This window comes from Agelaius tricolor, unplaced genomic scaffold (genome assembly GCF_023055355.1).
Source record: "Agelaius tricolor isolate 1412-34295 unplaced genomic scaffold, bAgeTri1.0.p SCAF_79, whole genome shotgun sequence".
Taxonomy (NCBI): Eukaryota; Metazoa; Chordata; class Aves; order Passeriformes; family Icteridae; genus Agelaius; species Agelaius tricolor.
This window is the reverse complement of record NW_027269339.1, coordinates 349,441-361,927: the sequence shown is the minus strand read 5'-3', so window position 1 is coordinate 361,927 and position 12,487 is coordinate 349,441. Positions and strand designations below refer to the sequence as shown.

The following is a 12,487-nucleotide window of genomic DNA, read 5'->3' as shown; positions in this document are numbered from 1 at the left end:
TGGAGACCCAGGGATGGATGCTTTAGGGGAGAATGTGTATTCTCATGTATCTATTTTTTTTTTCTCCCAAGGTACTAGCATGCTGGAACTCCCTAAAAGAAACATTAAAGTCACTGGTATTTCCTCTTGAGGCCTTAACGAAGTGAAGCAAGGCAGAAAGCAGGGAGGAAGGGGCTATAAAACATCTGTGTCTTGTGGCAAGAGGTTCAGAGAGGCTTCATGAGTCACCAAGTGTAGTCTAGCATTGTTGAAGTCAATTGTGCCAGGTATTCTCCTGCATTAATTCATTCAGCACTGTCTTAAAATCTTTTTTCTTCCCTGCCTTCCTTGGGAGCTAATGCTGTTTAAAGGCTTTCTTTTCGCTCCCTTGACTGATTGGGACGATTGAAGGTTTTTACTTTCCAAAGAGTACTCATTGGTTTATATCCTCTTCTTCTTCTGCCTTTACTTTGCTCTAGTGTAAATACATGGTCTATTTCATGTTTTTTTAAAAGTGTTCTTCTAAATTGAAAAAAAAAAAAAAAATCAAAAAAGGAAACATTGATACCAGAAAACCTGTATTGAGTGTTTTGAAAGTCAAGGTGTTTCTCTGCCTTAGATAACCTATTATAGGTATGTTCTCTGCCAGTCAATGTGGTGTTAACTGAAGCAGAAAGTGATAACACTCCCCTGGCTGTAGAGCAAAGATAAAAATTTACTGTCCTGAGCAGCTGTTGTGAGTGGCTGTGCTCAAGCCACTGGGCTGCCCTTCCCGAGCACTGATGCAGATCCTTGTGTACTGGTACAGCTGCTGGTGGCACAGTTAGCAGGGAAGAATAGGACAGCAGGGTGATTGATCATGTGCATAACACGATAATAGGCTTCAACAACCCACTGTCTTCACTCTCTCCCACTCCTAGAACTTCTTCAGAGTATAGCAGTCAAGATGTAACCTGATGCAAAGTGAAGAAATGGAGAAAATGACTACATGTTATGGCAGATGGATCATTTCTGCCTTGGAATGGGAGTTCTTGGGGGATGAGAAGGTTGGCTTCTGCTCTCTGGATCCCTTGTGAGCAGCAAAGTTCAAACGGACTTTGCCTTGACTCGCTCTGCAGAAACATGCAGGTGGCACAAGGCCAGTGTAAATAAATTGCACCTGACTCTGTAAGTGCCTCTTTGTGCTTTTACAAAGTGGGGTAATGTCAACAGTCAGCATTACAAGGTGAATGAACAGTATTTCCAATATAAATGCTTCCTGACCTTATGAGTCTCCTCTGGGGAAGGAGCAGGGAGAATATTTAAGGGACAGAAAGGGACAGGGAAAAGGTCTCAAGCTGGTGTCAATTCCCAGCTCCTGCTGGGAAGCCCAGTGAAAAGCTGATATTACTCAGTCTCCAGAAAAAAAGTCATTGTAGATTCTGATTTCTTTTTGAAAAGAATATAGACAACCTGGCACATTGATGAAATCCCTTGATTCTTAAGGGAAGTCTTGTCTCTCAGTGTAGTGGTAACAATCAATCTTTGTACAATATTGTTTCAGAAATACCTATGCAACTTGTTCTGAGCATGGTCAAGTCAGGTTCTTTCATTTTGGAAGCAAAAGAGTTTCTTTTGCTTCCAAGCAACTCCAAAAGAGTTTCTTGAAAGTTTCTTTCATTTTGGAAGCAAAAGAGCTACATTTGATGATACTGAAGAGCACTGACCATGATTTTGTTGAGCTACTCAGGCATTCCAGGGACAGTCTTGTCACTATTCCACCAATTTATAGGAAGGCTACAAGAGGTTATATTGTTAGCCACGTCTGTCTCATGAGTACATCATGTATTGCCTGACTTAGCTTCTTTAAAACCTGAACCTTCTGAAGCATCTCAGTGTCTTCGTAATGAAGACTTTGGGAAATGCCATGCACTCAGTATATTCCAGAAGACGTGGGCTTGCACTTGGCAGATCAGAGAGGGAAGTACTGTAACAAACATTATCTTATTTGAGTCCATTTATGTCATTAATTCATGAACTATTGGTCATCTTTTTTTTTTTTCTAATGTGGAAATGATGAACTGAGTAATCTCTTGCAAAGCTGTTCTTTCCACCTAGTTAAATGATCCTTAAAGCAATGCATGATAAGGAGAGAGCAGCAAAAATATTTTGAGCATAGCAACTGTGACTTAGCACTGCTATCTTTGGCTAAGTCTACCTCACTGAGGAGGTCTGCTGAAGGAAAGCTTTTCATCCGTAGGGATTAAACAGGTTTTAAAATGAATATGTGCATCAAGTGATTGATGATGTACCTCCAAAGGGAAGCTAAAAAATTCAGCTTTGTCTACCAGCTCTTGTAAAGTTGCCAGTTTAATTATCACATGTTAAACTAATTCATCCAACCCAGATTTTCCTGGGTGTCTCTTACTGTAGATTTAATCTATGAAAATTACTATAATGTAGTAATTTTCTAGAAAAACAAAATAATTGTTGTTCAAATCTTACCCTTAACTGCTTTTTATAGCCATCAGCTTTCTTCTGACCTCACATTGCCACAAAGCATGACCTAGGAACCTCCTTTCTTTGAATTCTTAGGCTTGACCCCTTTGAGAAGAAGCCCATACTCCCACCACAGGAAATACAGGTCTGCTCTATTCAGATGAATTGCTTGAATGAAAGTGTGGTGTATCAGCACAGTATCAGCATTGTGGTTTTGGTTCAGCCAGGTAGCCCTCCAAGGCACAAAACTGCTCAATTCAAAAAGTGTTGGAGAAGTGTCAAAATCCAAGCTTCTGGAGGCTGGTGTTTTTGGGACAGTTACCCACTGAAATATTCTGCCGTGTGCCATTCTCATACTGGCCCAGTTCTGCATGTTAGTCATTCAGAGCTGGCCAGGTTTTTATTTCTGTGCTTGGATAAATCCTGTCAGGAGTGGCTTAGGGATGTCTACAGATATAGATATATCTGTTTTGGTTTCCAGATCATAGAGGAAAGTCTTCATTTCCCTGTATAGACAACAGGCAACTGAGAAACTTCTATCACAATGGATATGTGGAAGTTAATATAACAAAGAATAGGAAAAACTATTCTGTCTATATATGGGTGTTTTTTTTATTTTCTTTTAGTAATATCTATCATCTGGTCTACCAGAGACAAATTGATCATCCAGACTCAGTCTGTGAAAACTAGCACAAGACAATATATCCTGCTTTGTAATAAGAGAAGTTTGTTGGGTTTTTTTTTTCTCAAATTATATTTGATACAGTTCATAGTTAGGAAAGTGTGTTAGGATTATCTCTTGTGGTGAGAGTGCTCAGTGGAGAGGCAGAGCTGGGAAGCAAGGCTTTTCCTGGCTGCTGACTGATAGATCTAGTTCTGTCCCAAATATTGAGTTGACAGAAGTAGATACCGTAGCAGATCTAGGGATTTTACAGAAGGAACTTCTCAGGAAAGTGGTCCTGTTTTGTTCTGAGGGGCTCGTATTATGACATTTTTTAAAGTTAGACCTGTAAAAGCAACACAGAGGGGAAAAAAACCCCCAAAAACAAAACCACAAGGGAATGGAAATAAACTTAGAGTGACACTTGCAGCAGTCTCTCAACTGCTAGTGGTTTAAGAATGGTATTCCCCAATTTAGTGTTCCCTCTGAAGCACTTAAACCATGCACCACTCCCCCCTTCCTTGCACCAGGCTGGAGAGGGGATTTGGAGGCACAAATGGTAAGGATCATGGGTCAAGAAAAGAAGAATTACTGGAAGCAGCAAATGAAATAAAAAAAACAAAGAAAAATGGACTGTAAGAGCTACAATATCAGTAACAGAGCCAGTGCTACCCAACCACTGGTTTCACACCACACTTACCTGACCAGAAGAGAGCCCTTCCCCCCACTCTCAGAAAATGATGTGAGAATAACCTCTGGGTCCTAGCCATGCTCCCTCTTGGCTACTGCAAAAATTAACCCTGTCCTGGCTCAAATCAGGATGTTGGTTCATAACAAGGGCGTGCTGTAGGTGCCTCAAATGTTTTGAATAATTGCAACTTTGAGTCGTCAGGTTAAACTGATAGTATTCCACACTATTGTCTGCGTGTGGAATCTTTTGGGGTCCATTTCTGAGAGGCATGAGTACATGGAGATCTTGCTGCAAGAGAAATGAATGGATGGCTTTCTTCTTCTGATATAAATGGAGAGCTTGGGGTTTTTTTTTTCCCTTTGATAACTGTATTCTGCACTGCTTTTTTTCTTTTCAGGTTAGTATTGCTTGCCCAGAGAGGATGGAGCCAATCACAAAGGTGTCTCACATTCCACCAAGTCGATGGGCTCTAGTGTGTAGTTTATGCAAACTGAAAACTGGTGCTTGCATTCAGGTATGTCCTTGTCCCATAGTGACTCTGCAGGGGTGAGTTTGTCAGAAGGGCAATTTCGGTTTTGCATTTTCTTCTTCCTGTGTTCAGAGATGCTTTACAAGGGAGATGACTGTTGGATAGATGTCCGCTTCATAGCCATTTGTTATCAAATTAGTTGATTAGACAGAAGAATTAGTCTGGGTTGACATCTTTTGAATAAGGCTGAGGTGTTTAAGAGCCACTATTATGTGTATCAAAGGTGAACAGAAAACTTCCACTGAACACTCTGCAAACAAGAAAATACTATATTGGGTAATACCAGTTTCAAAGGGATCACTGTTTTTAAGGAAGTGTAGGAAATTGGTTTTGATAGGGATGGCTTTTCATGTAGTTAAGGTAGTTATGTCCTTTTTTTCTAGTTTGGTGCTACTGTTAGTAATTGAGTAATTAGTAACTGAGGCTTTTTGTTTGATTTTGTCTGCAGTGCTCTGTGAAAAGCTGCATCACTGCCTTTCATGTCACCTGTGCCTTTGAGCATAGCTTAGAGATGAAGACTATCCTGGATGATGGGGATGAAGTCAAGTTCAAGTCGTACTGTCTAAAGCACAGCAAGAACAAACAGAATTCGCTGCCTGATGTTGAGGAGCACCCCAAGAGTGTGCTAGAGCAGAAGCAAACAGAGAGTGAGAAAACGAGCCTGCGAGCCCAAAAACTCCGAGAGCTGGAAGAAGAGTTTTACTCACTAGTAAAAGTGGAGGATGTTGCAGCAGAGCTGGGCCTTCCTAAATTTGCTGTAGACTTTATCTACAATTACTGGAAATTAAAGCGAAAAAGTAACTTTAACAAACCATTGTTTCCTCCCAAGGAGGATGAAGAAAATGGCTTGGTGCAGCCAAAAGAAGATAGCATTCATACTCGCATGAGGATGTTCATGCACTTAAGGCAGGACCTAGAGAGGGTAAGAATTAACTTGTAAAGTTTTGAAAAACTATTTGCAGGTGAGAAAGGTCTTTCTTTGTGGATGAAAGTGAGAATGGGGAATGCAAAGTGAGATGATTTTGAAAATGATAATTTAAAAAAATAATAAAAGTAAGGCCTTGAACTCTAATCTTTTGATATGCTGCACTGCCTGCTGTAGAGACTTTCAGGAGCTGCCTCTCTCAGTCCAGTGAAAGATCCAAGGTGAAAGCAAGGCTTCCTGACTTGCTTAAAGGTTATTCCTGTATGTGTTTTAGGATGCATATTTCTATGCACAATGGACATATTTGGTAATTGATTCTGTGATTTCAGCTTCAGCTGAGTAAATGTTTAAAAAAATGAAGAAATTTATTTGACCCTCTGTAGTAGTATTTAGTGATACAGATGAAATGAGAAAAAATGTTACTTTTATTAAACAAAAAATAAGAGTAAGGCTTGTTACCACTTGGAGGCTGCCTGTTAGTGTTGTATAAAAGGGGAAACAATACTGGGGAGAGAACAACATGAAGATACAGGAAGATTGTTGGAGCGAAGATTTGTACTTATCATTGTAACTGTTGTCTTTAATCTATCATAATCAATCTCAGATCTTTTCCAGGACTGCTTTAGATATAGAAGCATACTTTAAGAAAAAATATAAAACCCATAACATGCCTCAGATGGCGGGTTGGTATTTGGGGGTGGTTTTTTTATTTTTCAAGAGACCGTGTCAAGCTTTTTGTTTGATAAATGTTTGGTTTGCACCAAATATTGTTGAAATTTATGTACTTATTCTGAGTGGAGGGAATTCATAATTTGAAATGCCTGTTTCCAAGTTTCTGAACTTCTTGTGCCACAAGATTTTCTATTCTATTGTATCTGGGGATATATATAAATTTGGCAATCTTGGAATTTGGTTTCTAGGTAAAGAGATTCCAGTTCTGAACTGATGGAACTGAGTGCTAGGGAAAATTTATTTGGCAGATACCTTTCAACCAGCCCCTATGCTGTTTCTGTGTTTTGCACTTTTAGGTGTTTATCAAGAACTTCCAGTGTCTCTTCTTACTCTTTCGCCTTAGGTGGAAATGTTGCTATTAACTCAAACAAATAGAATTATGTGGAACTGAATCAGAATGGTTTGGGTTGGAAGGGACCTTAAGACCCTCTAGTTCCAACACTCCTGCCATGGACAGGGACACCTTTCATGAGACCATGTTACTAAAAGCCCCATCCACACATCAGGGATGGGGCCTCCACAACTTCTCTGGGCAACCTGTTGCAGTGTCTCACTGTAAACAATGTCTTCCTTACACCCAGTGTAAACTTACCCTCCTTCAGTTCAAAAACATTACCTCTTTTTCTGTCTCTAGAGGCTCTGGTCTCTCTTTCTTACAATCCCTTTTCATATAAGGAAAAACTGCAGTGAGGTCTCTCCAGAGCCTTCTCTTTTCCAGGCTGAACATTTTTTTAATAGTTAGGTACATTCAGTAATATTCACAATAATTCACAAGAACTTTACCAAGGGATTTTGCAAGTAACGTTGTTGATACAATTTGTACACTATGTCTGAATTTATTTTCTTATTGCCTTTTAAGTCTCCTGTTATTCCTCCATAGGTAAGAAATCTCTGCTACATGGTAAGCAGGAGAGAGAAACTGAAGTTGTCCCACAGTAAAGTACATGAACAGGTCTTCAACTTGCAAGTCCAACTCATTAATCAGGAAATTGCTGCAGGTAATCATATAAATGTAGAATATTTATAAATCCTGCCTGTATTTAAACTAAAGCAGTGTGTTCTCTTTATGTTCCTGGTTAGTGCTTTCAACATGTAAAAATGCCTTTAAGAATTTTCTTCAAGTACATAGTCAATCAAAGTAGCAACACAGAGAACTCTATAATCACTTAAAATATTTACTTGAATATTTCTTTATTTTATAGCTGTTTCTGGTATATGCCTATTGCTTACCACTGTGGCATTCAGATAGCAGAAATGAGCTGCTGGTGATCTCTAGGTTTTTGCACTGTAGGGCTGCTGGTGTGTGGCACTGGTTCTCCACAGCAAGCTCCACCCTGCTGGTTGGTTCACCCAGCTGAGAAGGCTTTTTTGCTGGCTGTCACCAGTTGGTTCCTTCAGGCAAGAGAAAGAGTGACTGATGGGAATTGCTGCTGTTCTCATGTGCCTTGTGCACGTCATGAGCAGTGCAGATTTCTTAGCTTGCCATCTGCATTTGTTCTCCTTCCTCCCAAAAGAGTTTAAGTACTCTGGGTATTAATAGGGACTGGTAACTCTTCGGGAATGCTGAGGTGCCAAACCCCACTCTGCCCTTAGCATTTACAGCAAGTTTTTAAAATAAGGAACACAGCATTTGGAAAGAGGAAGAGCATATGCATACCAGTGTAGTTACTGGGTTTTTTTTAATAGGAAAGGCAGCTAATTTTTTGTGTGAAATTAAGATCTCTTTGGTCTTTCAAGATACATACTTCACCAGTTTAGGGTGAAATTTTCCTGCTTTTTTCTCTGCCCCTGAAACATGGATAGGTTTCATTAGTACTGATAAGGGGGTTTTTTTTAACTGTTTTAGATCAGACTAGTACTTCATGGAAGCAGTGGCACTCAGAAGCTCCTTGCTTTTGTGTAAATGCATTTTATTAAAAATGTCTACTAAGTTTATTTAATATCTTTACAAATACAAGTGGTTTTTAAATACTTATTATAATAGCTTGATACTTGCAGTGGGTGCGGTATGCATGTATTACCACAAACAACTCGTATGTTGAGGTAAAAAGACTTTTAGAGCTTAGAGAATTTTATAATACGAAGCAGAGAGTTGAACTAAGTCCAAATTGAAACTCAGTTTGAAGCATTGTTTTTTCTTCATCCAAAACTGAATATGAACCTTTTTTACAGCTTTGTTGGAACAACTTCAGTCATATCTCAAAACTGGTTCAATTCACTGGCTTAGAGCTCTGTAAAAAGGGCATATTGTTGTTTTTAATGGAAATATTTAAATGCTTACCTAAATTCCAAAGCGGTGGATAATTTGGAACAGTTTGGTTATCCCAACTTCTCCTTAGTGTCCTAAAATAATTTCACACTAATTATTTGCAAATGCTTCTTACTGTTGCATGACCGTATAATGGACTATAAAACTTGTTACAGATGGCAAAAGAGGTTACACTTTTTTAAAAAGCCTTTTTTCTTTTTCTTCTGCTTCCTCACCTCTTTCTCTTCTGTAGGCCATACCCTGACAAGTGCACTAGAGAACACACTGTTCTACCCACCTCCCAGGATCACCCTGAAGTTGAAAATGCCCAAATCAGCATTGGGAGACTGCAGAAATAACTCGCTGAAGCCTGGCAACAGACCGCTTTCTCCTGACAACAACAGCACTGTTTACAGCAAACGGAGTGTACCAATGTCAAAGGAATCATTTGAAATTAAAGCAAAATCTTATGCCAGGTATCAGCACGACAGCAGAAGTAATGGGCTGCTGGCAGGGATCGGCAAGCCTCGGGGCGAGGCAAAGGATTCTGGCCCCACGCAGCTGATGGAGTTTCACCGGGGCCAGCCTTCCGGGAAGCCTTTAGCACTCCAGGCTGCTCTGCATGGACAGTCTTCCATCGGGAACGGGCGGCTGCAGCAGGAGAACTCAAGGCTGGTGTCCAAATCCAATGGTCTGATGGGCAGGGCTGGAGATGTGAGCCAGAGAGACAGCTCCAGCCAGACGTCCTACGAACAAGAGTCCGTGCTCACGGCTCACTTGGCCAGCCAGAGTGGATTCCGCAAATCCACCATAGAACATTTCAGCCGGTCCTTTAAAGAGGCTACCAACAGTCTGGTGAGGACCACGGAAGATCTCCGGTGCTGTGAAAAGCCAACGAGAAGACTTGCAACTAAAGATCGCTTGTGGAGCAAGCAGGCACTTGAAGGTGCTCCATACCAGGACAACGATGGGTACTGTCCTGACTTAGAGCTGAGTGACTCTGAAGCAGAAAGTGATGAAAACAAAGAACAAGTGAGGTTAAGACGAAGTAGCTCAGAGAGAGAAAGCCCAAGTAAGGACTTTGGAAGAGACTGTCACAATAGAAACAAAAAGAATATTATATCTCACAGTTCGGTACAAAGGTGATTAGAAGCCCCCACGGGGTAATTCTGCCTTTATGTATTCCGGTGTACCAGTGCAAAGCTCAGCATCAGAAGGTTCCAGAAAATAGTCTAGGACCTATTTAGGAAGAGCTGCAGTAGGGGATGGGGGAGGGAGAGAAATCAGAGTAGTTTTGTTCAACTGTGAATTGGTTTGCAGTCTTTGCAGGGTTAGCTCAGTTATCCACAAAGTTGTGGAAATTGTGTGTTTTGTCAGAGGGTAACATCTGGGAGAGCACAAAGCAGTTAATTGTGCAAAAATTCAGGAAACTGCTTCCCCCTTGCCAGCTTAAGTGCGAGGCACCGTGTTCATGTGGAAGTGGTGGTGGACAGGTTTAGAAGAAGTCCTTGCATTGCTCTAAGGTGTTGCAAGAGACTGCAAACGGAGACACTGAAACTGTGTTGTTATGGCACCTGCAGTGTGGCTTTGATCCAGCAATGCGCTTGCGGATGTGTTAGGAAGTTAAGCACATGGAAAGTCCTGCTGGTTTCCCCCCCGCGAACGTTTGTGCTCAGCTATCCGAGCACATGCCGCTGTGCTCTGCTGGATCAGGCCCAAAGTGACTACTAAGTGCTGATCCCCTTCTGCAGGAGGCTTTGAACTGCAGTGCCGTTTGCAGGCTCCCTGCAGAGGGCGGAAGCAGGCGTCGCTGGCGCTGCCAAACTCGCTGACCTCTAGACATGCCCCCCATTCCCTGCTTTTGCTGAAGGTTGTGTTTCTCTTCACAATAATTCGCTTATTTTGTAAATATACAACTTCTAGTACTTCAGTTTTTTTAATCTCTGTACATAGATGCTTGTTGTGGGATGCACTTGTAAATATTTTACCCAGCTAACAAGTACAGATGGCTAATTTTGTGGATAGTGTTTACAAAAGTAGATGTACTACTTCAAAGAAAAATGCTATTTGACACTTACATTTAGGCAATCACCGGTGATGCCAGGTTCCTCTTGAAATTGAAATTTCATATCCAGAGGTGTTTTTACCTGGTATTTTTAAAATCAGCTGAATTAGGAATAATTTTAGCTGAATTTTTTTTTTCAGGTGCAGATTTTCAACCCTAGTTGCCTGAACACAGGCATAGGAGTCTTCTGGCATCTAGGTCTGTAAAATTTTAGCCAGTCATCATTTAGAGTATGATGGTTTAATTAAAGATGGTTTATTTTAATTCCTGAAAATCTACTATTTTATTACGCTGCTTTTCAACCTCTGGATCAGTTGCTGTTTCCCAGTCTAACACATTTTTTGTATGTCCTTTAAAATCAGCAGTTGTTAAATAGTGATTACATTTCAGCCAGTACTGACTGAGAAGTTGAGAAGGGAAGGGAATGAATCCCTTTCTGTTTGTTTCAAAGACAGGGGATTTCTGTTTGAATACAAACTAACTTGTTTTACAGATGGTGTTGTGTTGATCAACAAAGCTACTGCACTATTTTTGTCTGAAATGCTGTACATTTCATAAACTCCAACATCCTCTGTCCCCACATCACTGGCTGAAACGACCCACAGGTTGTGTAGGGCACGTTGTACAGCTCTGTTGAGGGCTCAGTTTTGTCTACAGACAAAAAGATGTTCCCCCCCCACACAGCGTGAAGATGACTATGCAGAATCTGAACAGCAGCTCGGTTTCGCTTCATAGTTTTAATTTATTGCTTTTAGGTTGGGAAATGGCAATGACATTTTCAGATTTGTTTTAAACTTTGAAATCTCCCTAGTTGCAATAGGACTAGCAGGTCAGGGGCTGGAGGACTCTTCAGAAGTGAAATCATTTTTAAAAAAGTATACTTGGCCAATCTGCTCTGTTTGCTTCATGCATCTTAATTTTTTTTAATTTTTTTTTTTTTTTTTACTTCTTGATTTTATGTATATTTGTGTAATTGATCTTTCTGGAGCTGTATCTTCAAAATTATTTCTTTTGGTGTAAATATGCAGTAGCAATTTAGGTTTCCATATATTTTATTTTTATGGGAAATGCTTTGTGTTCTAAGCCATGGGTCATTCAGAATAAGTAAACAAATGTCTGTTCATTTGTATTCTGGTTCTGATTCTCTTAGTTCTCCTTCAATATTTATTAGTAATCCTCTCTCACTGGCCATGAAATTTTATGAAGCTTTTATTGGGAACACTTATCTGGGAGGTCAGCAAAGTGTTCATGTTATTTTGTGGCTGGAAGCATATGACAGAAGAGAGGGAAAATGGTGCTTCAGCAAAACTCAGCGTTTCTGCTCTTCTGGGGTTATCAATTCAGTTGTTTCCAGTCTGGGCAATGGTTTTGCTAATTTTTACATGATTTTAATAGACATATGAAGGAGCCCTTGGTGATGTAGTTCTCAAGTATTGTCCCCAAAGTGCATTTGCTAGTTTTTATTGTGCGTTCGGTGGCTAACTGTTTGAAGTATTACCTCTTAACCTTATTTGTCAATTTTTTGTTGTGTTTTTGCATTTTGTTTTATATATATAAATATATATATATTCAATTTTCCAAGATGGACTCGGTCTTTTTCAGATGTCCCCTTTTTACAAGTACTTTTTCATTAAATTATGAAACTGCTAACAATATTTTCATTTGTTGTGATTTATTCAGGGCTTTACCCTCTGTGTCTGGCAGGTTGTAGAACTCATCAGTTCTGTGTCCATCAGGAGTAAATTATTTCTGCCTATTTGGCAACACTTTAACAAGTTAAGTATCCAGGAAAACCCTTCCCCTTCAGCCTCCCAAAAAAGAGTCGCTGAGCACTAATTTGCTGTGTATAGGAAATAGTGCAAGCCTGGCTTTTGTTTCTGCCTAGCTGAGCAAATGTAACAGACCATTTGCTGCCCTAGCCTCCCTTTTCAATGTATTTGCTTATGCTGTAATATGGCTGGTTTTCCCTGGTCGGACAAAGTGAGTTACAGAGGAAGGGCCGTAGCCAGGCCTTCTGTCTGATCCCTGTTCTTGTACCCGCAGACGTGTGCAGCTGAGCTCCCACCGGCCTGCGTGCAAAGGACAGAGCGGGGCCAGCACTGCGTTCCTGGGCTCATGTCGGCTTCACGTGGGTTTTACCCGATCTTCTGCTGTAGTTCCCCCTGCTCCCACAGGCCGG

The 12,487-nt window shown here is 40.5% G+C and overlaps 1 protein-coding gene across 8 annotated transcripts in view; it reads left to right on the top strand.

Moving 5' to 3' along the window:
* The window catches only part of JADE3 (jade family PHD finger 3), a 64,792-nt gene extending 52,829 nt beyond the window's left edge, over nucleotides 1-11,963 (top strand). For all 8 annotated transcript variants that reach the window (XM_071418229.1, XM_071418233.1, XM_071418230.1 and 5 more), the window contains 4 exons: nucleotides 4,207-4,323; nucleotides 4,787-5,260; nucleotides 6,876-6,993; nucleotides 8,497-11,963. In XM_071418229.1, the coding sequence (XP_071274330.1) occupies nucleotides 4,207-4,323; nucleotides 4,787-5,260; nucleotides 6,876-6,993; nucleotides 8,497-9,389 (1,602 nt within the window). In that variant the 3' untranslated portion in view covers nucleotides 9,390-11,963. The remainder of the gene's footprint in view (nucleotides 1-4,206; nucleotides 4,324-4,786; nucleotides 5,261-6,875; nucleotides 6,994-8,496) is intronic.
* Nucleotides 11,964-12,487: the final 524 nt, after the last annotated feature.